This window comes from Mya arenaria, chromosome 3 (genome assembly GCF_026914265.1).
Source record: "Mya arenaria isolate MELC-2E11 chromosome 3, ASM2691426v1".
Classification (NCBI taxonomy): Eukaryota; Metazoa; Mollusca; class Bivalvia; order Myida; family Myidae; genus Mya; species Mya arenaria.
Window position 1 is genome coordinate 75,608,968 of NC_069124.1, and position 27,071 is coordinate 75,636,038.

At 33.1% G+C, this 27,071-nt stretch overlaps 1 protein-coding gene and 1 long non-coding RNA gene across 3 annotated transcripts; one reads left to right on the forward strand and one right to left on the reverse strand.

Annotated features, from left to right (window-relative positions):
* Positions 1-7,283: 7,283 nt before the first annotated feature.
* On the reverse strand, positions 7,284-12,233 carry LOC128227842 (uncharacterized). Of its 2 annotated transcripts, XR_008259860.1 has the most exons (5): positions 11,702-12,233; positions 10,904-11,068; positions 9,911-10,029; positions 9,511-9,586; positions 7,284-9,184 (listed from the first exon to the last, which is right to left on the reverse strand). It is a non-coding gene; the product is annotated as an uncharacterized LOC128227842 (long non-coding RNA). The 2 variants fall into 2 exon arrangements; XR_008259859.1 differs by lacking the exon at positions 11,702-12,233 and having other exon boundaries at positions 10,904-11,695.
* Positions 12,234-19,944: 7,711 nt separating this feature from the next.
* LOC128227843 (ribosyldihydronicotinamide dehydrogenase [quinone]-like) lies at positions 19,945-22,630 on the forward strand. Its single transcript, XM_052938725.1, has 4 exons — positions 19,945-20,447; positions 20,680-20,847; positions 21,276-21,457; positions 21,974-22,630. The coding sequence occupies exons 1-4, from the start codon at positions 20,276-20,278 to the stop codon at positions 22,256-22,258; spliced, it is 807 nt and encodes a 268-aa protein (XP_052794685.1). The 5' UTR covers positions 19,945-20,275; the 3' UTR covers positions 22,259-22,630.
* Positions 22,631-27,071: the final 4,441 nt, after the last annotated feature.

Sequence of the window (27,071 nt, forward strand, 5' to 3'; positions counted from 1 at the left end):
AGGGCAAAAAGCAGGAATATGAAACAAAAGTCTACAAAATATTGATTAAATTTGCAAATATTTACTTCGTTGTAAGTTTCAAGTGATAGTTCCGTGTTAAACAAAAGTTCTGGACAATTTTCAAAGCGAGTACATTGTCCGTACAAAATATATATGAGTACATTGTCCGGACGATTTTTTAATTAACCTATAAGTGACATTTACATTACTTTTTTCTTTATTATGAAATATTTATGAGTGCATTGTCCGAACGATTTCATGCTTAAAGCATTTCTCATTAATAATTTTATACTGTTCCCTTCTTTGTAGATTATGCTGCACTACATGTCTGTCCGGCCTACTTAAAACGCTTTCCAGACGAGTTCTGAAGAGAGTCGGATTAATATTTCGTGTAAGTAAGCACTATTTTATCTCTTTATTATTAAATTTCTTCGATGTGTATTTTAATAGAAATGTTCCCTATTATAATAAACCCCTTTACCTCTTTAAACAACTTTCGATGTGCAAAGTGAACGGAGAACACTTATTGTATGATATTAAATGTACTATGCATTTTAATTATAGTATAATATACATACAGTAAGAAAACAGTACAAAACATGCCATAAATTCGATTTTTTCTCTAGAAATTTAGTATTTTGAGTTTATAAATATATTATACCTCCATCCATTATGTAAAGTTATTGAAAAGATGCTTAATTAAGAATAATTCCACCGTCTATGATTGGCATACTCATTTGTGTTGCTAATTTAATGTATAGTACATGTAAATCCATGCCATCTATTAAAATGATTTGTATTAGTTCGTCTGTTTGTGGGTTGAGAGTCTGGCTGCTCGTTGACTGCGACTCCTTAAGAACCGGTTATATATTCAGCCAAACTTTGGTACACATATTGCACGATAAAGTATACGCATGTCCAACAACAACATTTATACTTCTACATTGTTTTATTTACGTTCAGTTTTCGACTTTGAAACAACATACGAGGGTTATCGTTTGATCTTGTTTAGTAAAACGATGCATAGGCGTACAATGCTTTGCATTTTATTTCAGAATGCGACAGAAGAAGTCCACACTTTCGCTCCATAGACCCAAACAAAATCAAACTGGAAGAAATACCACTAAACGAGGCATGCAAAATGATTTAAACCGTGAAACAAAAAAGCGGAAAACATTTTTCCCCAGCAAAATTGTTTTCTTCAGCAAAATGCCATACACAAGTAATTCTCCAAGGAATGACACCAGTTCTATCTCCTTTGAAATCACCATTCCGTTCCCCTCTCTACAAGGTTTCGCCACCAAAATACAAATTAAATTGCCTGAACTGTAATAGTGAGAATTAGAATCAATGTATAATATGTTAGTTTGACAATTTTATTGAAGTTATCGTTGTCGCTGTGTTGTCACGTGTATGTAAGCCATTCGAAACCGTCAAATATTTTACGTGTGATGTCTTCTTTTTTCACCACAAGCATAATAGTACATTGCTTTTTGATATATTCAGTTTGTGTTAACCGACGAATAGGTGAATAAAAAGAAACTATAATATGTATTTATTTTGATTTTATTCATCACAGACTATTTATCACTATTTTGTAAATTTATAGTTGCACATTAACAGTTCATGCACAACACTTTTCTAGTGGTGTTGTAAAGTGGGATCAAATAACAATGTGAACAATAAACTATATGCATAAATATGATCCTGTAAAATTATATGGCAAATATATGGCATTGCATGGCACCACATCAATAAACGTTAAATTTACTACATCTAGATTAATATGCTCTTTAAAGTGCAAACCAATGTCTCTGCATTTTTGATTTGCTGAAGAACGGCTTTCCACAGCAATGGTATGGCGCCTTTCCATCATGGACGTGCTCGTGTTCGTTTAGCCCCGATCTGCTTTGAAATACCTTCCCACAATGCTGGCACATCAATTCTTTTCTAGACTCCTGAAATTAATTTCAATTGGTTTATTACACATTTGCATGTTTATGATAGATGGTGGCAATGAATTTAAAAACACACCAAAAATACGTTGGATTAACAAAAAAATGATCAGACTTAGGCGAACCCCTCTTGTCTCCTTTCGCATATTGTGTCGATATTGCATGTGTCGTATTCTTGCATACCTGACGTGTGTTTCCGGTCAAGTGACCAGTGCGGGAAAACCCCATCTTACATACCTCATGTAAAATGAGTAACGCGCAAAACCCCCGCGCAACTTCTTTTCCCATTTTTTGTATGGTTTATGAAAGATATATTACGCCATTCCAATAAAGCACAATCAAATAATTATATATGTTTTCTAGACTTCTAATTAAAATTGACATAAATAATCGTTAAAAAAGGCTAGATTAAGTTATTTAAAAGCACTGCGCTCTGTGACGTCAGCACGCGCTTTTGGTGTAATAGTACAAAAGTTCGTTTTCAACGTCATTTTCTCCACAAATTGATAAATTTACTTATATGCAAGAAAAAGATAAAATCATGTTTTTTCCGGTCCAGATTAAAAATTCAGACCCTCGGACACTCGGCAAGCCTCGTTACCGGCTAATGCAGGTGCCCTCGGGTCGCATTTTTCTGGCCCTACCGGAAACGCATGATAAATACTTATAATATAAATATCTTTTAGGCGTTTTCAGTGTAGAAAAAACCGACCCGATCGGAAAAACACAATTGCTATTTTTTCTTGCGACATTGTTTACTTACGTCATAGAGCGTAATAATTTTGAATACCTAAAAAAGCGTTTTTAACGATTATTTATGTTCAATTTTTATTAAAAGTCCTGCAAACATATATATTTGATTGCGCTTTATTGAAATGGCAAAATATAATTATATTTCATAAACCATACAATAAATGAAATAAAAAGTGGCGCGTTGTTGCGCGTGACTCATCCTACATGGGGTATGTATTGGGGTCTTTCTGATATAAACTTATCTTAAGAAATTAATTCCGACAATGAAAGCCTTTTTAATTTTTAAACAGGCATACGTATACGATGACATGTATATTTGAAACATTTACGTACCATTGTGGTGAATGAATAGTGATCAGATCGTGAAATAATAAAGAACACATTTAAATCTGATTATCAAACTTATTTGTTTTAAAGAAATCATTTCATAATAAAGAAAAAGTAATGTGAATGTCACTTATAGGTTAATTAAAAAATCGTCCAGACAATGTACTCATATATATTTTGTACGGACAATGTACTCGCTTTGAAAATTGTCCTGAACTTTTGTTTAACACGGAACTATCACTTGAATCTTACAACGAAGTAAATATTTGCAAATTTAATCAATATTTTGTAGACTTTTGTTTCATATTCCTGCTTTTTGCCCTAAAACACACGGAAATCAGACTGATACGGACAATGTACTCACAGAAATAAAATCTGTATCGAGTTTCAGGCTTAAACTAAGCAAACCTTCGAAAAACAAATCACACGCGAGTAAACTGTGTTACAATGCGGATACTCTGCGCCTATTCTTAAGATCTTACCTTTATATTTACCATCCGTAAACGCCGAATTTATGTGTTGATGCGGTCGAATTATTCGCCATCTTGTACGGCCAATGTACTATAGTGATCACGTGATACTCCCCTGTGTAACAGAAAAAGGACTTTTTGTTGTTAAATATACCCCTTCAAATGTTCAAAAATTTGCTGTTACTGTATTTATGTCGATTTTTTCAATGTCAAGGTGTGTCTTCCCAAAATCTCGCCGTGATTTGTAACAGCGGCATCCTGAAATATTTAACGGTATCCCGTATTGCTAATATGAAATTGTATTCTTGTGAATGGCATGATGGATGTGATAATATCTCCATCATATCGTCTGATATTTCGAACCTGATCAAGACGTGTTTAGAATAACATATTTTACATCATTGTTTTTAGATGCGGAATCATTAGGCGAAATATAAAATATTTGTATCAAAGGCATAATTTTGAAATTGTGAATAAAATAACTTATCTAGGAATAGTCTTTACCACTGGTGGGTCATTTAGTATAACGTTTTGCACTTTGTCACGACGAACTATGAATGCTTTGTACAAACTTAATTCAGACTTCATTAAATTTCCGGGTTTATCAATCAGCCTTTATTTTCTTTATTTGACAAACTAATATATCCTGTTTTAAACTACGGTTGTAAAGAATGGAGTTTAAAAGGTAGCATTAAGTAAAGAAGACTTCATTTTAAATTTTGTTAAGAAATACTGGGTGTAAGAACCCAAACTCAGAATAATTTTGTTTAAGGCGAACTTGGATGAACACCATACTAACTAGAAGGGCTGTTAATGTGATAAAGTAGTGGTTGAAGATTTAACAGTGTGATTAGATGAAATATGTTAAAGCTATTTATAGAATAATGTATAGAGATTTAAGACTTAAGTCTTAAGACATAAAGTATTAGAGATATATTACAATAGCTAGGATAATAAGATGTATGGTTATATAAAGTGTTGATGATGTTAATATATTTATATGCGAATTGAAACAGAGACTGAAAGACGTACGATGTATATATATACAAAAAATGGTATGCAGAACTTAATAATCCATCTAGAGCCAAAAGAGCATTGTTCGCAGACTTTAAGTTAAAACTATTTTCATGTGATGTAAATATAGTTTAATTTTGGAAAGCATTGACGAGACTTAGACTTTCGTCACACTGATTAGAAATTGAGGCCGGTAGATGGCCCAAACCTACTCCTATATATATATGTTAATGAAAGGAAATGTTAAGTTTACCATATACTAAAAGATGAATTTCATGCCTTGTTTGAATGTACTTTATATACTTATTTAAGAAGATAATACATACATAAATACTATTGAAATATATCAAAAATACTCAAATTTCTTGAACAGTGTACAAAAACAAATAAGACTATTCAAAGAAAATTAGGAATGTTTATTCATAAGGCGTTTTAATTTAGAAACTCCGTGTTCTGTTTATAATGATGTTATATAACACTTAATAATGATATAATGAAATTGTAGCCAATCTTTCCTCACTATGATTATATTATATACTATATATCTATATGTCTATGTATAATTTGTGTTTCGTTTGTACCTTGTTAGAATGAATAAGTATACATGTATTCATATATATTGTGACCAACGATCGATTGACCGATTTGTATATAATCATGTATATTATGAATTCCATTGATGTACGCTCATGGGCCTATTACCTGTAAGCATTTGAATAAACTATTAAACAACTATTATTACCCTACTTTTAATTTAATTTACGCACCGGCTGTTTTGTCAAAAATGTTTAGAGTGTTTTGTATCGTATTATGCATTTAAAACTAAGATGCTACTAGTCAAAGTACATCTTATATTCGGAAGTCGATACGGAAGATATTTTACGAGGTATGAGAAAGATTATGGTCTCATTTGCAAAAACAAATACATACCAGTTTTAATAACTAAAGTGTTTTGAGTAAATGAACACCAATCTGCCATATATTGAAGTCGAAATGAAATATTTTTTACGAGATATGAGAAAGATTATTCTTTTATTTGTAAATACAAAAACATACCAGTTTTTAACAGCTAGTGTTTTGAACAAAGAAAATTAAAAGCGTAATCTAGGTAAATGGTATTAAAGGGTTTGTTTTAAGGGTCATTAGTTTACTTAAGGAACGAATTTGACTTTTTGAATTGTCTCTGTATTTTATATGCATTTTAGCCAGATCGGGCCGCCTGAAATACATCAACACATCTCGTTGTTGTTGGCGTTTACTTAAGCAATATAATTCCAGCCGCAGGGAACCTTATCAAGAAAAAATAAATATTTCATTTTCAGCCGTAAACGAAGATTTACTTTCAGAAGTGAACCATCACCGTAATCAAAATACCGATAGTTTGAAAACGCGAAGAAATCACAAAGACATGTCAATGCTACATATGAACAGCGATTCTTAAATTGCCCTTGGCAAATCGAGCAACTGACGAGACACCCATATAAATTGTACTTAGTTGTTGTAATGGTCGCGTTATTTTCTCGTTAATGTATATTCCTTTCGGAATTGGTGTTCTGATCAGATAAGCACTATTCACAGACAAAAATATGTTGTTTGACAAATGTATTTGCTGAATAATATAAAACTAATTCGACTTTTTCGAATTTACTCCAGGTTTGTATCGATCAAGCTTTTTGTGTTCAATGTCACCACGACTGTGACCTTCGGCCTACTGAACTCAATCAATAAGGGTCATCTGCTGCTTAAGTCCAACCTCTTAACCAAGTTTTGGGACCATAGGCGTACTCTTGTGATTAATTGGACAAGGTTTGGTTTATCGACCGATCGATCAGCCGACAGGTGCAAAGCAATATAACCCCGTTTCCTCGAAGGGGGCATAATATCAGTTTCGGTAACAAGACACCGCACATAGGATAAGCTTTATGTCATCAAGACCATATGCCCTTTTCTTCAAGACGAAAACACATTAAGTATGCAGGACGCAACCCAACGCATTGTATACAGTTATATTGAACTAGAAAGTTCCTATCAAGGACCAGAGTTCGTCTTTTCATTCACTTTCACAAAGAATTTTACATTTGAGGTCGTGTATTTATAAATTAAAAACTAAGACACTTGTCCATTCAAATAGTTTATATATATGTTACCATTGACTGTGTTATTATTGTTTGAACTGTTGTAATCATGTACATACAATTTGCATTAATATAAATAAAAAGATTGAGAGTTGAAAGTTCAAATAGGGACTAGGACAAAGTCTAAATAAAGCGAAAATCGGCATAATATGTATCAATAAAATGGTTTCGACTGTAGCTCTTGCAATAGTAATTGCTATTCTTCAGTTCAATGAAAAGCATTTTATGAAAACATTTCAGTTTTTTCGCATTTGAATGCAATTGCGACCCCTGCAACCAATAACATCAGGTAATCTTGTCTGATGACACAATTATCGAAGAACAAAGCCAAATAGCACAAAAATACAACATACATACTGAAATTAAGTTTATGAATAACAAAAATACGAATTTTACAATTCTGTAGAATTCAAAACGTTTTAATACAGTGTCTGTTGGAAACATAATATGTGGATGGGAATGGGAATATGATCATTCTGGCCCAAAAATGACATTTTGAGATATTGTAACCTTTATGATGCCAAGTATTTCTAGAACAAAAATCCAAAGTTTCAAGTCAAAATTCACAAAAACTAAAAAAATATAGTACTTTTCGTAACACGGGTGTAGAAATCGAAATGAACAAAATGTATGGTCTAATGTGTTTATTTAGAATGAAATATCCATGTCAGATAAGTATCATGTCAAGGACTATTTACATGTAACATATAAGTTTTAGCATAGAAACAATAAGCACTCATAGTTTGATTACAAAAGTTAACGAAAAGTTCATAAGTGCATTTGGTTGCTATGGTAACTATTGATAATGCCATTTTCACTCATTTTCTAAATGTTTCTCAAAAAATAATGTTTTTCATAAAGTTGTGTTTTAAGTTATTGACATTTTTATGATACCAAGCAATTGCAGAAATAAAATCTGAACTAGTCAGTCAAATATTAAAACAACAACAATGGATATGGAACATTTCGTAACAGAGAGCTTTAACACAATTTGAACGAAATGTTCGCTAAATCTGTTCTTATTTTGAATGAAGTACACAAGTCAAAATATTAATATATAAAACTATCTTTACTAGTATCACATTCACTACAAAAGGAAAATAACAAGTATACATTGCTAATGTCCATAATGATAAAGAAACTTACAACAAAGGTCAAAGCAAAATTCAGTTGCTATGGTTACTTATGAAAATGCTATTACCAATCATTTTTGAAATTACCAATTTTTTTTTATTTATAAGTTATTGACATCTTTATGATACTAAGTATTTACAGAAATTAACTCTAAAGTTTCACGTTAAATTTCACAAAAGTTATAAAACATATGAAACATTATGAAATACAGGGATAAAAAACAATGTGAACAAAACTGTTCTTATTTTAAATATTATATATATGTCAAGATACCTGTTTAAATATATCACTTATCTTTACTAGTGTTACATAAACTTCAACATTAAAATAGCAAGTACACATTGCTAATGTCTATAATGACATAGAAATTGGCCACAAAGGTCAAAGCAAAAATCGGTTGCTATGGTTACTAATGAAAATGCTATTTCCAATCATTTTCAAAGTCTGCCACAAATAATGTGTTCTCAATATACAATGCGTTTTAAGTTATTGGCATGTAAATGATAGCAAGTATCTTAGGTATAAAAACTAAAGTTTCTAGTCATTTTTGTACAAAGAAATCAAAAGATATGGATCATTCTGTTACACATTGGTAAGCCAGTTTGAAAACAATGTCCACTAAAAATGTTCTTATTTTAAATGCAGTGTCCATGCCGAAATACTAACTTAACTGTCTGTTATAGCTAACACATAAACTAATTCATAGACACAAAGAGTACACATTGCTCATTATATGTACAAAATGACATAAAAGAACTACATAAAACAACAGCCTGTTGCTATGGTTACATGTGATAAGCCATTTTTTACTCATTTCTTTCAATGACTTTCATATTTGCCACAAACATTTGATCTACAATCGACATTTCACCAACAAATGAGTAAACTTCGACTTTACACAGTTGGTTTAGGGCATACTGCAGATCTTGATGACTCAGATCTAAAGAATGGACCAAAAGAATATTGAAGGTACGATTGACGTTCAGCATCTAGGCACGTTGCGTGCTTTATTTCAGGCAAAACACCACATTCTGGACTCATCCTCAAAAGAATAACTTCAATTTCTGAGGAATCTACAAACTCTTTGCATACTAAACTCCTGGTTTATGTTTTGATACATAGAAATGGTGGTATTTGGTAATATTCTTTAGAGTTTTGAAATATGTATCTAGGAATGATTTCCAACTGTGAACTGTGATTGGCTGTTGAGGGTCATAAACCAAGTGTGGGATGTTGTGGCCGGACTTTGAAGAGGTGAAAACAGTGTGGGCAATTTCTTGAAGATTCTCGGCATTACAACATCGCCACTGGACCTTCCAGTTGCCGAAGTGACAGTCAGGAGCAAATTTGGTGTGCCCAGCCAACATAGTGTTTAGTGTTACACTCTCATGCAATCCTGAAAATTGTTGGAAGATCTGTTTAGTGTAAATAAAACTTATCTATATTCACAAAAAATATAACTAAGCAAATGATTTTAACTAGGGTATAATAAAGTTTTCAAGACATATAAATCTTACAATAATGGAGTGTTAACATATGTTTATTTAGTTAACATATTCCTCATATCAAATTACTGCCAACTACACTTTAACTTCATCCAGTTCTGCATCCTTTAAAATTAAAGCACCAATCGCAGATATCAATGATGTGATTGATTTCAAAAGACAGTGCATTTGTCCTAAAAAATCAGACAAACAATTATTAACAGATAAGAAAACTTACCTGTCATTACAGGTCACATGGCATACCAAAGCACAGCATTGTTCTTGTTTTGGCCGACAGCATTATCGAAATAAACCTGGAAAATTTAATACATTTTTTTCTTTTTTAAGCTATATGCAGTACATGAAGAAAGCAATGTTATATTGATGGACACATTTCAAAAGCCATGGTTGAATCCAAATATCCAATCGTTATCAATCATCGAATGTGAAATGGAAAAAAAAATCTGAGTAAGAATGTGTTTCATGGTGTAAAATATGTTAAGTTTCATCATCTTTTATATTCACTATTGATTCTCATAATCTCTTCTCAGCAATAAGGATAAAGTTTGCATAAGCTGTTAGAACCTTTAATCCATTAAAATTCTATAGATAATTTAAATGGGTGAAGCACTAAATACCTCAGCATGTTTTTCACCGACACCATAGTGCTGAAAATAGTGGTGGGCCAGGCTCACGACACTGTCACTTCCTTTCCCCGGCAATTCGTCCTCGTCCACCAGATAAAATGTCTACTTTCCTGTACAAATAAATGTTAACTATTGTTAAAGGGACTATACACCAGATTGGCACCAAAAACAGTTTTTTTCTGTAACAAATCTCAGGACAATTATTTAATAAAATGTTTTACTCTTTGATATCATAATTGTAAAAAAAATACCAAAATGTAAATGTTCGATCCGGATTCACCAAAATTGCAGTCCAATGTTGTATCTACTGTGCTACGAAGGCTTACTCTAAACCTTTGGAATATCTAAGCTATATACCTAACTTGGTAATATCAGGTGATAACATCGACAAGCCAATCACGCATACAAATGAATTCTACTAGGTATACATACCTAGTAATCTTTTTTAATGGTACAATACGAAAAAACTGCAAATATATAATTGTAAACTATGTGGTACTTCAGTTACATGTAGTTAGTTTCAATGCATTGTACTCATTGATACCAAGTTTATGTCAGTTTTCGACAATTTTCTTCTTTTTTTCCCGCTATTTCATCATATGGTGTATAGCCCCTTTAATTGATTTCACAAATAATAATAAAATTGTACTGAAATAGTCAGCAAGAAGATAATGTAGACAACCCAAAATGACACTAACAGATAGCTGTATTACTTTTACAGATCTTTATTTCTAATTAAAATTCATTTTTAAAATCCAAGCTAAGATCAAGAGTGTTTAACTTGTTTACGTTGAATCTTTTAAAAGGATTTCTAAGTATGGCCAAGGTAAAAGTTTTTGAACAGGAATACAAAGCTGACAACATAAAAAATCTAACCTAAAAAATTAATTCTGACTTGGAAAGACAATTTTTACAGGTACATCATTATTGTATAAGATCTGTCTTATTCTGTTACTCCATGTTTAATTCAGAGTGACATCTTACCATAAAAACATAGCTGAACCTAAGGCACACATGCGAACCACATGACACTTCTGTGGGGTGGCGAAATATATCGGCCCAACTTGTTGGCATGATGTGGATAGTGGACTTGCTGGGCAAAATCCCATGAGTAGTGGTAGTGCACATCTTGGCTACATGGTTCAGCACCTTCAAAGACAATAATGATAGCAAATAAAAAATCAAATAGTATTTTACTTTATGAAAACAGGTGATCCGAACCGTTATTCAGTAACATTCAAATGATAGTAGTATGCACACTGCAGTTTGTTTACATTTTGAATCTCCTTGACATCTTCAGTTCTCAGAGTACCATCATAATTATTTTACATTTTTTTATGTCGTTGAAATTAGTCTCAGAAACATCATGTCCACTATCAGACTCTTGTTCATTTCACAATCAAAATCATCATTATTTATCAAACATAAAATTGACCTTTCATCTGAATCTTTTATATTTTGACTTTGAGAAGACTGCACAAATTCATTTATAATAAAGATTGTCAAGTTAAAGTTGTTCATTTGCAAAATCTGGATCATCATTTTGAATATATTCTTTTTCATAAGGTACCGTCGAGGCCTGTGACAACGTTTAACATTTAACCTTGGCGGTCATTATCGGTTGCTAACAACAAAACAATTCGCAGAATTCACTTCCGGGTTTTGACAATTACTTTGATTGCCATGTGAAAGTACTGTCAAATTACTTATCAAGCTTGTAGATTGTGTTATACTGATTAAAAATAATCATTAATGATTAAATAACATTTTATTTGTACTTACCACTTGATATTCCACAATTTAAACCAAGAAACGTTGAAGTTTAACACCGGATGTTCCTCGTGATAAACTGGGAAACGGTGTCTCGGTTACTACGTTGTTTGTCAGAATGTTAACAAATATCGGTTATAAACAACCATTTCATGATCAAGCATATTCTGATCAATGTTCTTTCGTTTCAAAAAAATAAAATAATACTGTTTTTATTTCAAAAACGCCTCACATCATCGACCAGAAATGTTTGCACCTTACCGTCATACAAACGTAGTTACCAAAGTCCAAAAGCCGAACAGCTGACCAACTCTTTCGGTAAATTAAACACACGTTCAAAGGTTATGATCAACTAAACGTCAATAAATAGTGTTGCAGAGGGTTTATTGCTGAAATTGACGTTTTTTTTTATGTTGACAACAAATAACTAAGTTTTAAGCTCGAAAATACCATGAAAAATCAAGGGGAAAAGAGTGCGCGATTTGATTCTCGCTTTTTCTCGTTATTCACGTTAGCGCCACAATGATCAAAATCGCGTTCCCATCCACATATGCACTAATAATAAGTTTGCACGCCTCTTGTATCCGAAATCACGCAAAGGGCGTAAACACGTTTTCCTTTCATAGCAAATTATAACTCATGTTTATGCCATGTGCAAAAACTGACATAACACTTGGTATACTATAAATCGGACTTTTATATGAATAAAATATTTGTTTTAATATTTTGCAAAATATAATTTAAACTCTCGCTGCGATAAAAAAAAAACATTATGAAAAGCATCAGAACATTTCCATTGAATTCTTATAATATATAATTATGTGCAGTAAAACTCTTTGCCTACATACATATCAGCTTTGAAATAAATTCCTCTCTAAACATTATCATTTCGACTGTAAAAGCTTTTAGTTTTATGTCGCTTTCTAATATAGTTATGATACGAGAGACAAAAACAGTAACTCAATACGCAATAATGTAATAAATCTCATTTATGGTACATGTACACTAAATAAAAAGTGTATATTAAGTAGAGTCAAATACTATTCTCATATTTTTCTATTCTTATTCAAAACATGATCATTTAAGGGGGAGATAATTTTAAGTTATTTTGAGATTAATCAGATAAATTCCTATTAAATCATGTATCATTTTTTTTTCTTTCATGCTTTTCGATGAAATAGGGAGTTTTATTAGTGAAATATCAACAGTGAAAATATCAAATTGATATGACTGAATATCTATAAAACACACTCTTAAAGCAACAGTGCACCAGATGATCAATTTGCAAGAAAAAAAGAAAATTGTCGAAAACTGACATAAAATTGGTATTAATGTGTGCAATGCATTAAAACTTACTACATAGTTTTTAATTTATTTAAATTTAACAGTTATTTAGTATTTTTCCATTAAAAAGATTACTGGGTATGTCTACCTAGTATAATTCATTCTAATGCGTGATTGGCTAGTCGATGTTATCACGTGATATTACCAAGTTAGGTATATAGCTTAAATATACCATTCGGTTATAGTAAGCCTTCGCAGCACAGTGGATACAACACTGAACTGCAATTTTGGCGACACGGGTTCGAACCCGGTCTCCGACACATTTTTTTTTACATATTGGTATTTTTTTTACACTTATGATATCAAAGCGAAACACATTCTATTAAATAATTGTCATGAGATTCGTTACAGAAAAAAACCTTTTTTGGTGTCAAACTGGTGTACAGTCCCTTTAAACTAAGAAACATGTTTGATATTCAATTATTATCCGAAATTGTTTTAATAAAACATTCGACCTTTCAAGTTTTCATTCAATAAATGTCAGCGTAGTAATTTGGTTATGTATTCATACCACGCTTAAAATAAAAGTGTTTTCGTTATTTTTTGGAACATTGGTGCACTTTTAAAACGTCATTGAAAACTGTTCATGAAATCTTTACACTATAAAACTATAAAAAAAAATATCAAAAAAATCTTTCTCAACAAACCGGAAATAGAAAATTGACAGCAATAATTTTGCATGAGGGGCGCCCCACGGGTAGCGGCGTAAATAACACCCTTTTCATCAAAGGGGGTAGTTTAGAAAATAAAAAAAAATCGATAAAATCGGAAAATAAGCATAAAAGAAACAGAAAATTTGTTATTTTCCGTGTAAGATCGTATTTCATTTCACGAGTGCCATGGAAGAACATATTTTCACGAGTGGCGAAGCTGAAAACTGAAATAAACAAATATCCTCTATATATTTATTCTATGTTTCTGGTGGTTAATAAAATATCAGTCAAATAAAAATGATATTTTAGGGTTATAAACAGAGAAAGTATCGATTTGATATTCTTCACTGTTTTAAATTCTAACCCGTTCTAACATTCAAATCAAATATAAACGCTCCCAGGGCTGGGACACAGTATCGACGACGTAATTTCCGAAATGACGTTACTAGGTTATACAAATCTCGCGTTTTCTAATAACTTGTGATAAAACGTCTTGAATTCCAATTTAAGGCAAATAATAAAAAGAAAAAAGTGTTTGTGTAAGTGTTAAATAGGAATATATTTGACCTCGTGAACACCGCACCATTCAGTGAACTATATTAAGATCTTACACTGAAGCAATCAAATATCCTTAATTTTTAAAAACAAACACACACAAAATATAATACGTAAGTTTTACACATTTTAAGAGCATTATTCGTTAGTTTTGAAATTACAGTAGTTTTGAAAAAAATATCAATCTACTGTAACCTTCTCCTTTTCTTAAAAAAAAGCCTAAAAAGGTCAAGATTAAATTTGCCTGGCCTAAACCATAAACCTATCGGTTATGTATTTAAATGCATGTACTGGCTACCTGTTTAAATATCTTGAAACGACTTCCCTGTTTTATTGTATTTAACAATTTATCATTCGCCCACCAATAGATTCTTTTCATATCATATTTGTACACTTTAGTTTCAGTGCATCGTTATTCTGTCAAGGATTATCCAACGCAGTTTGAAGAGATTTCCACTAAACATATATTGTATGAAAATGTCCCGTTTTTATATTGAAGCCTTTTTACACATTTAATGGAAAACTAAGGTTAATTTCATGATTTTTTTTTTTGGAATTATAGATTCGCTATAGATACTTTGTTTAGGGTGCCACCTTAGTGGCTCGTCCTTTTCATTGTATCGCCCGAGATGTTATATCAAGTAATAAGTGTTCAGTATCAAACGGTTATCTATTTATAAAAACCCAACAAATAATAGGATTAACAAATATTTGAGTATGTTCAGCTTTCATCAGTTTTAACGTTTACAAAATCCGAAATTTGTGAAAAACGACGCGTAGATTTTTTCTACCCTCAAAAGAATCGCAAGGTTGTCAATAAGACCTTTTTACTTTTAAGCTTCCAACCGCCAGAGACAAGAAATAGACTTGAATATTGGAATAAGAAACTGCTGCATTTATGAAGTATCGATCAATCTCCTCTGATTTGGCCGGAAATTGCTGCAACATTTAAAGATACGGGAATGCTAGAAACAAACTAATTTTCAATGGCAAAATAAATAACTTATAATTCAAAACACGCAAATGCACTAGAAATTGAACGTATATTGCAAATAACTTTAACACCAGAGAATTGCAAAACAAACAGTTTGGCAATGCATCCATCCGTGCTTGCCGCGCAGCAACTTACTGATGACCTAGAAAAAATCCATATGTGGGCTGACAGATGGCTTGTTACATTTAATCCTGCGAAAACCAAATCGCTACTTTTCACTAGGAAGTCTAATAGGCAAGGGCACCCCTCAATATTCATGAATAATACCCAACTATCCGAAGTTACAACTCATAAACACTTGGGCGTCACTCTTTCTAGCACATGCTCCTGGCACGATCATATTCAATCCATCAAACAGAAGGCTTGGCAGCGAATTCACTTCATGCGATCATTCAAATACGTTCTTGATCGTAAATCGCTTGAGGTTCTGTATTTCACATTTATTAGGCCTTTGTTGGAATATGCCGATGTTGTCTGGAATAATCTGACTCAAGCTGATGAGGATGACTTAGAAAAAGTACAACATGAGGCGGCCAGAATTATATCGGGTGCAACTCGACTAGTATCTCTAACCAATCTTTATGTTGAAACTGGAATCGAACCACTCAAAGAAAGGCGACGTAAACATAAACTTATCCTATTTTACAAGATGTTTCACTCCCTTGCACCAGCATATCTAACTTCACTAATTCCAACAAGAGTTGGCGATACTACCTCGTATAACCTTCGAAATGCAGTTAACCTTCGGAACATTTCATGCAAATCACAGTTGTTGACGAGTTCATTTCTGCCATCAACTATATCCGCATGGAACGCACTCCCGGAAGAAATTCGTTCATCGCCATCCGTACCTTCTTTCAAATACAAACTTAACAAGAACACAAAACAAGTTCCTGACTTCTACTACGAAGGTGACCGCAAATCCTGTGTCAATCACGCGAGGTTACGTCTGCACTGTAGCAATCTTAATGAACATCTATTCTCAAAAAATATTGTAAACAGTCCTAATTGTCAATGCGGTGAAATTGAGGACACCTTTCACTTTTTCTTCACCTGTCCATTATATAGCGTCCAAAGAAATCATCTGATTTTTCAGTTATCCACCGTTGGGCAATAGTCTCTTCAGCTGTTACTCTTTGGGTCGAAGGAAGCCTGATATCAAAAGAACAAACTTATCTTTGGTAGCGCCCAGAACTACATACGCCAATCCAAACGTTTTTTAATTCACATTATAACAAACCTTATCCCAATCCCGATCTGACCAGTGCCTGTACCACCTCTCTCGTTCAGCTTCCTTTTATTCTATCGTTATCTTTTCCTTCTTCAAACTAAATGATTTCAGACTAAAACAACTTGTTTTACATACCATAGTTTACACAATGCGACTATTAGATTATATTTATTCGAGTCACCGCAACTTGCGCACCAGCCTAAGCAGCGTAAATGACCTACAGAAGCAAGACATAGTATAAACCTTAAGGCTTTCTTCTCAATTCTGTTTACACTATTGTTTTGTGCATAATTAACATATTCGTTGTTTATATGCATTACATATTTGGTCTTTGTTAACGTTGATTATGCTCAAATTAGTTAAACTAAACTATTATAACGAAATAAATATTGTTTAAACCAATGCATCCATTGAAAATCATATGCATTTTGTTATGATCAAATGAAAAGCTAAGAATGCAATTGCTCTCAATTTATATGTAAATGATGTTCTTATCAATGAATTATTTTCAAAGAAACTGCTTGAAAATGTTATCGATTCATTCTTTTCATGGATGTTGCAATTTTTCCTTATTTGCGAGAAAATGAATGCAAAGAAATCCATTTTAAAGAAAACAACATTTTAATTTCAGTCAAATGAGCATACTGATGAATACCTCATATAAACTTCCAACGTTTGACTAAGGTTGCAGCCTGTGACCACAGTTACTTGGTATTTGGACTGCATTTTTTGGCCAGTCGAGCGATTGGTCCCTGGGGTGATCTCTTGGACGGAGAATCATAAAAAAAATGTGTTTTAGTACTCTATGATACACGTAATAAACAAATAATCAACTTTTGGTCGTTTATTTTTATACATTAAATATTTTGAAAATTTCATACATTCTTTATCATTCACAAGTTATGAAGGTTAGCAGATTTCGGGTTGAGACATATGTGTGGAAACGAGCTCAAATCTACAATATTTTTTTGATAAAACAACTCTATACGTCGCATGCATGTTCAGAAGGAAGTTATCTCCAAGGTGCAATCGCTCAGCAAGCATCGTATAGTACTAAAACACATTTTTTATGATTCTCAATCCAAGAGATCACCCTAGGGACCAATCGCTCGGCTGGCCAAAAAATGCAGTCCAAATACCAAGTAACTATGCGTGTGACACTGTGAAAATAATAACTCTGCTACAAATACTAGCTGCATAAGTTCCTTTCAAACCTACCAGGACTTCATATCTCAAGAATTTTTGAAAAATTAGAATGGCTTAGATTTGAGAACCACTGCAAATGTCAAACAGCTGTCTTGGTATATAAATCATTATATGATATTACACTGATTTACATATGAGACATTATTACGATATCTTACCATACAACATATCAAATACGATCGTCTTCAAGAGAAGACATCAGTAAAACACAATCTCAGAAACGCTCGTCTGCATACTACAGTAGGAACGAATCTTTCACCACAAGATAAACGTGACGACGTAGAAAGCTCGTTGTCATCATTTTATTGTACATTTTGTTTCCGCTTTAATTGAATGAAATTTTATTGCATAAATATTAATACCATGAAACAATAGATACAACTTAACAGGTTTAAATAGTAATTGAGAAATACATTTAGATGTTTAGTTCTGTTTATATTTTTTCTATCAACACGACATGCCCGTTCGGGCAGATGAGTTGGAATTTCTAATTGCCTTACTGCATTTTTAATCGTCCTGGGCTTCAGACAAGTGGATATTTCAAAGACTGCTTCTTGAGTATACTTAATCTTTAACAATGTGTAATTTTCCGGCGTCAGTTTTTTCTTGCATCCATAATATCGTTCCTCTCAATAAAGAGTAGCAATGTGTGTGTGTTCGTCAGGTGTGTGTGTGTGTGTGTGTGTGTGTGTGTGTGAGAGAGTGCGTGCGTGCGTGCGTGCGTGCGTGCGTGCGTGCGTGCATGCGAGTGTGTGTTGGGGGGGGGGGTATACAAATACACGAGAACGGGTTGGCAAATACATTTGGCGTCCGTGTATTGGTAGAGCCATTTTCGGGCATATATTAATATAAAGGTACTTTTAATTGAGTAACAAATTGTCATTTGTTATTTTCATAAACACATTGTATGTCAGTGTTGGGGTTATTGGTGTGTGTGTGTGTGTGTGTGTGCGTGTGTGTGTGCGTGTGCGTGTGCGTGTGCGTGTGCGTGCGTGCGTGTGTGCGTGTACGTGGGGACCGTGTGCAACTGCGTGTCGGTGTGGGTGTTTCTGCGCTTAGATTTTCTTTTTAACAAGCATAGAATTGTATTCATGTATTATTTAGAAATGACTATTAAAGCTGCACTCTCACAGATATACCATTTTTACAACTTTTTTTTATTTTTTGTCTTGGAAAGAGCAAATGTTTGCGTAAATATCTGTAAACCAATGATATAAGATTATTGACAATAAATCAGATCGTAGATTTTCATATTTCCGTTCGAAAATTAATATTTATGGCTTAATGCATAAAACATCAATTTTTGAACTTAAATTTAAAAATCTGCGATCTAATTTTTGTCAGCAGTCTTATATAACTTGTTTCCATGGATTTTCGCAAAAAATTGCTCGTTTCAAGACAAAAAAAAATGTCAAAATGTTCAATCTGTGAGAGTGTAGCTTTAATGCGTTTTGTTTTTCTCTACGCGGAAAAATATCTGACAAAGCAAAAAAACTAATATCCTGTTAAGAGGACCGATGTAAAAGCCTTATACCCTGAACGCGATGCACAAGTGCGACAAAACAACAAAGACAGACTGATGCATCAAAATACGTCTATGAATAGATGTTGGGGTAGTCGCCCAAAAGAATGCTCAGGTTCGAGAGCGGACATAATGTGGTTAAAAGTTGATGAATCAAGTTTCAAAGATCTAGAGTGAATAGTGCAATCTGACTTACGATAGAATTTGCTCTGGCTTTTTTACCACATTTTATTTACCAAGTTTGGTAAAGTTTCTATCACAAATAAGTAAGATAAAGAGCGGAAATAAAACTGCGACAACGTGTACGACGAAGACGCCGGGCAACATCAGCCGTATATATGCGTATGTCATGTAAAAACCATATGATGCTAACTAAGATGTTTTGAATGTTTTAGATTATTTGGTCTGACAGCTTTGAAGAAATATCCATTTTTTTATAATTAACATTGAGGTTTGATTTACAACGTTTTTAAAGTACATGTATGTAAAACATTCAAAAGATGTATTCCTAATCAGTTTGTGTATTTAAACGATAAGCTTTATACGTCTTGTTTATTGTTATAATCAAGTTTAAATATTTTCATCACTTGTCAATGTAGTTATACCTTAAATAATGTATGCATAATTCAAATGATTAATACGTTGTTGTTGTTTTTGTAAATCTTTGTCAAACTTGATTTTTTGTTGCTGTTTTGTATGCAAGCTTAATTCTATTCAGTATTATTATGCAATGAAATCTACATAATTTAATCACTTTAGAAAAGACATTTGAAAGCGTCTCAAATCGAAATATTCTGTTTAAGCTTTATTTATCTCAACAAGAAGGAATTATAGGTCATCACTAAAGCGTGGCATTTATGTTTTATCAAAGCGACATTAATCTCCTTATATCTTGTTTATCACGCCATTAACCTTTTAAATATCAAGCAAAAATACGCGATCGATAGTGTGGATAGTGTAAACATGTCGCTTGTTTACATGCATAAAACACGCTGGATTAAGTCTTAATAAAGTGAAATAGAAAATATACATTAAATAGAAAATTCTACGATTGAAGAAGTGCTTAACTTCATAACTACAAATGGAAAAGAAAAACGTGTTAATAGTGTACGCTCACCAAGAACCGAAGTCATTTAACGGCGCTCTAAGAGACGTTGCGGTGTCTGCGCTGGAGGAAGATGGACATGACGTGTATGTCTCTGATCTGTACGCCATGAAGTTTGACCCGGTGGCTTCAAGAAACATATTTAAAGGTATGTAAAAAAACCATAATGTCTAAAAAATTGTAATTAGGAACTATTTGTTAACTATTTTGTCGTTGCCTACGATTAAAGTTATCAATTATGAACACTGTTTGAACGACTAAAATACACCAGAAGTTGTATACAGTTATATGCTAAAAAGTGGTACTGATACGTTCTCTAACTCATTTATATTATTCTTGTTAGCTGGGTTGAATATTCTGGTTAACTTTTTCTTTTTTAGACTTAAAGGACCCCAATTATTTTAATTTTCAAAACGAGCTAAGTCACGCAGCAGACACTGGGCAACTTGCAGACGATTTAGATAGAGAAATGAAGAAAATATTGCAAGCAGATTTGATCATTCTTCAATTTCCGATGTACTGGCTAGGATTACCAGCAATATTGAAAGGTGGGTTAGCAACACGAATGTTAATGCTCAGAAGAAAAATATTGAATTTAAAAGGGCATTGTGCAGTCATGCTTACTGAGCACCTTCTATTGATAACTAAACCTTTTTAGTATATTTTTATGACTGCCTCGGATATTTGATTTTAGCATGCTTCTAGGTATAAAAATTGTATTCGTATACATACATTGGTAGGTGTTAAGCATTCGACCAACAAGGAAATTACTCCAATGAATGCAAACACGTATAATCTATACAGGACGATATACTTTTTCTACAATGTTTACCAAAGCGCATGGATTACCATAACGAGTTGTTCGATCATTTCGTAAAACATTATTCGTTAAGTTTGACAACTTTTCATGCTTTTGAAAAAAATATAAGTGTTTCCTTATATCAAATAATGAAATTTTTGGCTTTTCTAATTCAAGGTTGGATAGACAAGTGCTTTGCGGAACGTGTGTGTTTTGACACAACCAATATGAAATGGTATGACCATGGGCCGTTTGTCAACAAGAAACTTGTTCTGTCGTTCACAACTGGTGGTTCTGCGTCATACTTTTCAAACACTGGCGTGTTTGGAGATATGGACGTACTTCTCTGGCCAATTCACGTAATAACCTTCCATAGAAATTATCTAATAATGCATTAATTAAAATACTACATATAATTCAGAAGATATTACATGTTTTTATTTTGGTTTGAATGACAGTGAATGTTATTATCAATTTAAATCATAGAACTCTAATTTGATTATTTACAGTGCCATTTCCTTATAATTTCGGTATACACGGCGCTCACATTTTCAACGCTTTCCATTTACGACGTCACGCTAAAAATCCTATTAAATAAATCGACTGATGGATTGTTTTAAGCAAGACATTGAGTATTTCGCTTCACATACGTCCGATGTCAAGCGATGAATTTGTAATAATATTTTGACTTAACAATCAAAAACCATATGATTTGGCAAAAACGCGTCAAGATACATCAGTGATATACAGTTGCAATCACTGAAATGATTCTCTCAATTTTTAACATTTAGAGGAAATGCAGAGGAAATACATGTGCTGGAATTTGATTTTAAACCAACATACTCAATTAAGTTTATGTATTTGTAACATTTCAGAATTCTCTTCGCGTGACAGGTTTACAAGTGCTAGCCCCTCAAATATTCTACGCCCCAGGTGAGATCGCTAGTGATGACAGGAAACGGATGCTTGATGGCTGGAGAGAACGATTGCGAGATATTTGGAAAGAGGACCCATTACCATTTGTTCATATTGACAACTTTGATCCACATTTGGGTTTTAAACTATCAGAAATGTACGTACAAGAGCATAAAGATGCTACACTTGGACCAACAGCTGGGCAGAATATGGGAAAAGATTTCAATCATATGAAAACAAAATGAGATGATTTAAACAAGGCGCATTTACACTTGTGATAAATATCAGAGTTTATCATGCCTATTGCACATGTTAAAAAAACATTTTAAACATAAACAGAACAGAACCGAACAGAACAGAAATTATATTCATTTTAAGCATAAAAAGCTCATCGTTGCAACAATATGTATAGTAACAAAAGACATGGCATGTGACAATTACAACATAAGTTCGATTAATAAATAAATCATACGTTTGATATAAATATTGTGCGACTGTGTATAACAATAACAAGATTGTTATCGGTATTAAGATATAATATGAAAAGGTAATGACTTCGGTGATATATAAATCTATATGTATTTCCATACACACAAATATATACATATATAAACATACACACACATATGTATACATATACATGTACTGCTCCTCGTTGATTAAAACAGCCGCAAGGTTCATGCCGCGTGGTACATACAACTTTGTGGCTAACTGTATACGGATATTAATAATACAAAACAAACTAGAGCTATCACTGAAGGTGATTAATACCCCCGAACGCCGCCTCTCATTATAATTTATCATTTTATGAAGTTTTATGCTATTCCATCTAGTAGTTTTCAAGTTACTGTCCGGACAAAAGTTTGACAAAAAAAAACAAAACAGAAAAACTGAAATTACTGTGACTCTGTAATTTGCTAAAATAGTGTAGTGATTCATGTACACTGAACTCCTTCTCATTGTGCTGTACCATTTTTTGATGTTTTGTTACATTCCATCCGGTAGTGTTCAAGTTATGCTCCGGACAAAAAAAGTAACAAAGGGCAATAACTCTGTAATTGACTGAAATATAATTGCGGTTCCTGTTCAGTACACTTCCTCTTATTATGATCTATCACTGTATGAAGATTTATTTAATTCCATCCAACAGTTTTCAAGTTATGCTCCGGACAAGAAAAAGTAACAAAGGGCAGTAACTCTGTAATTAGCTGAAATAGAATTGCGGTTCCTGTACACTGCACTCCCTCTCATTATGATCTATCACTGTATGAAGTTTTATTAAATTCCATACAATATTTTTCAAGTTATGCTCCGGACAAGAAAAAGTAACAAAGGGCAGTAACTCTGTAATTAACTGAAATAGAAATGCGGTTGATGTACACTGCACTCCCTTATATTATGATCTATCACTGTATGAAGTTTCATTAAATTCCATACAATAGTTTTCAAGTTATGCTCCGGATAAGAAAAGGTAACAAAGGGCAGTAACTCTGTAATAAGCTGAAACAAAATTGCGGTTCCTGTACACTGCACTCCCTCTCAGTATGATCTAGCACTGTATGAAGCTTTATTAAATACCATCCAATAGTTTTCAAGTTATGCTCCGCACAAGAAAAAGTAACAAAGGGCAGTAACTCTGTAATAAGCTGAAATAGAATTGCTGTTCCTCTATACTGCACTCCCTCTCATTATGATCTATCACTGTATGAAGTTTTATTAAATTCCATCCAATAGTTTTCAAGTTATGCTCCGCACAAGAAAAAAGTAACAAAGGGCAGTAACTCTGTAATAAGCTGAAATAGAGTTATGGTCCTTGTGCACTTCACTTTCTTTCATTGTGCTTTACCATTGTATGAAGTTTTAATAAATTCCATCCAGTAGTTTGCAAGTTAATGTCTGGAAATAAAATTGACAGCAAAAAACAAATAAAGGGCAATAACTCAGTAATAAGCTAAAGTAGAGTTATGGTTCTTGAACACTGCCCTTACTTTCATTGTGCTTTACTATTGTATGAAGTGTCAATGAATTCCATTCAGTACTTTTCAAGTTATACTCCGGACAAAAAAGTAACAAAGGGCAATAACTCAGTAATAAGCAAGAATAGAGTTATGGTTATTGTACACTGCACTTCCTCTCATTATGCTCTATCATTGTATGGAGTTTAATCCAATTCCATCCATTAGCATTTTAGTTATGCTCCGGACAAGGTAAATTGCAACGGACCGACCGACAAACCGACGGACCGACCGACCGACCGACCGACCACAGGGTGACTTAAATATACCCCCTTCAAACTTCGTTTGTCGGGGGTATAACAACAACAAAAAACCACAAAAGAATCAAGAATATTTGTACATCTCGTATGTCCTAAGGATCTACAGATTTAAGGTTAAACATTACAGTTTATGATACAGTCAACAATACACAGAGGGAAAACATAGCAAATGGTTATAATGTATTAAGGAATCACGTTACTTGAAGGACTTATCACAGTAAAGCGCTAACTTACTTAGGATGGTTTGGTTATTACTTTGCATTTAAACAATATATATCATGTATTGACTATTTGAAAATAAGCTATAAAGTCAAAAAGACACTGTTGTTTATTGTGTTCATACAAAATGACAAATGCGTGAAAACTTACCCTTGTTTTAAACAACAGCAAATTATATTTAAGCAAACATGCTACAATTCTTAATACAAACATTACTACGGTACAGTTGGGGAAGATGCGAACTGTGGAGGCCCGACAACCCGACCCTCAGTGTTATGCATGCCGACACTAGTGGGGATATCAGGAAGAGTCACGTCGTTAACTGTTGTCATTCCTGATATTACGCAATCAGGTAAATATGTTAAAATGAAGTCTTCCTCAGACTTCGATGTATTCGAGATGGTTTTCCCTTCAGTTTTGAAAACGGTCGGTTTCTTTGTTTGAGCGATGAGTTCGTTAACTTCTTCTTTGTGAAAATTTATAAAAACAATATTTGCTTCTTTCGTTAAACTCCTCTTGCCTGTCAGTAACGTTTTTTTCATCCTTGTATCCTGAATTTGAAGTTTTGTTTCGTAAGTTGCTGAAGACATAAAGAAAATACTAAGAGTTTAATTCCGAGTTTGAAATTTTTCCAGTTCTTCAGCCGCATGTTAATTTTATCCTCAATTGCGTTATTTTTGCTTTCTATACTTGATACAGTGATTGTTTTAAGTGGAGATATGTTTTCCTTCCGCATTTTCCTACGACTTTATTGTCTCATCCTCAAGATATTGGGCGATATCTAACATATTCAGCTGATGAGCCTATTACACAGTGAGAAATTCGAGAAAAATTATTTCAGGGAAATTCTAGCGAAGTAGGACTTCGAACAGGTTTTCCGAATAAAGACACTCCTTGGTCCACATCTCGGCTAAGTCCACTGTGTATTAATAGTCGAGCACGTTCGTGTGATGTTGGTTCCCTATTAGATCCGTGAGTGTGGACAGATTTGGACCTCGACATGGTGAATTTTCAGTTAGCTTTCTTATCGTGAAAAGTTTGAAAACTAGTTGTCAGATGAAAGGTTGTTGTCGGTCTATTGTCGTCTGTTATGGCTGTTTCGCTCGGTCCTATTTCTGATGCGGCAACTGAGTAACCAATTAGTTTATGTGGCATCGCTTCGATGACAAGGTCAGCTATAAATTGATGTCAGGAAATAAACAAAAAACTGATTAAGATCAATTATCATTATTTATGATAATTAATAATGTTTCTGATAATAATAATAATAATAATAATAATAATAATAATAATAATAATACTTCTACTACTACTACTACTACTACTACTACTACTACTACTACTACTACTACTACTACTACTACTACTACTACTACTACTACTACTACTACTTCTTCTTATAATAATAATAATAATAATAATAATAATAATAATAATAATAATAATAATAATAATGATAATGATAATAATAAAATAATAAAATAATAATAATAAAAACAACAATGGTTGTGATGAAGCAGTAGTGAAAGTGGAAGTGGCAGTAGCAGTAGAAGAAGATATCTGTATTATTCTGGTATGGAAATAAATATGTATGGATATTGTCACCAGCGATACTTACGTTCAGGCGTTGGTGATTGACTACAACAACAGGTGTCCTCCGACAACGTTTAAAGCAATCACCACTATTAGAAGAGTGTTCGATGGTTTCTCGGTGGTTGTTAGCGAAGCAGTAGTGGAAGTTTGCGCTGGAGTCGTCGTTTTCGTAAATGTACAAGATGTGGTGCTTGATGTGGTTGAAGATGTTGTGGAAGAGGTAGTGGATGTGGTCGTACTACTTGTGGTGGATGTGCTTGTTGTGGTAGGGTCTGGGTAATTAATGGTTTAAGGTTTATGTAATATTTTGATCATTTTCGTATTCTTTACCCATTTTTATAAATTGTTGTGATTTATTTCGCGTTTGAATCATTCAAGTCAGTGCAAAACAATAAGCAAGTTATTTGACATTTCTTGAGAATCGTTGATACTACATACCACAGGCAGCTGAAAAACACAAAGAGAGATAACTGTATTGATTGCAATAGTATAGCATAATTACATCTATAGAGCAATACCTCAATGAAGTTCAAATATACTAATCTGATTTTTAAAATAGAAAAAACATAGCTCATTTCTTTCGGACAACTAGTATTTTACCACCTTAAACAAAGATTTCCATTAACATGATATGCTTTCAGACTTGTAAAATGTAACTGAATAGGACATTTAAACACTTACAGGTAGAATGTGGGCTGAGGATCATGATTACTCCTGTAGTACCATCCTCATGACTTGGAACGTCAATAGGGGTCTGATTTCCGTGCAACTGTTTGGAGACTAAGATACTTCTAACTGACCCATCGAGTTTTGCACTGCCATCTGTAAAATTAAATGTAGTTCATCTACAAATTATAACAAAATGATAGATATATAATGTAATAGATAGCATAGTATCTAGTAGCTGATCATAGGCATAATCGCCAGGTTTAACAAACGCATTGTGCATTGTTTTTGGTAATTGTGCCAAA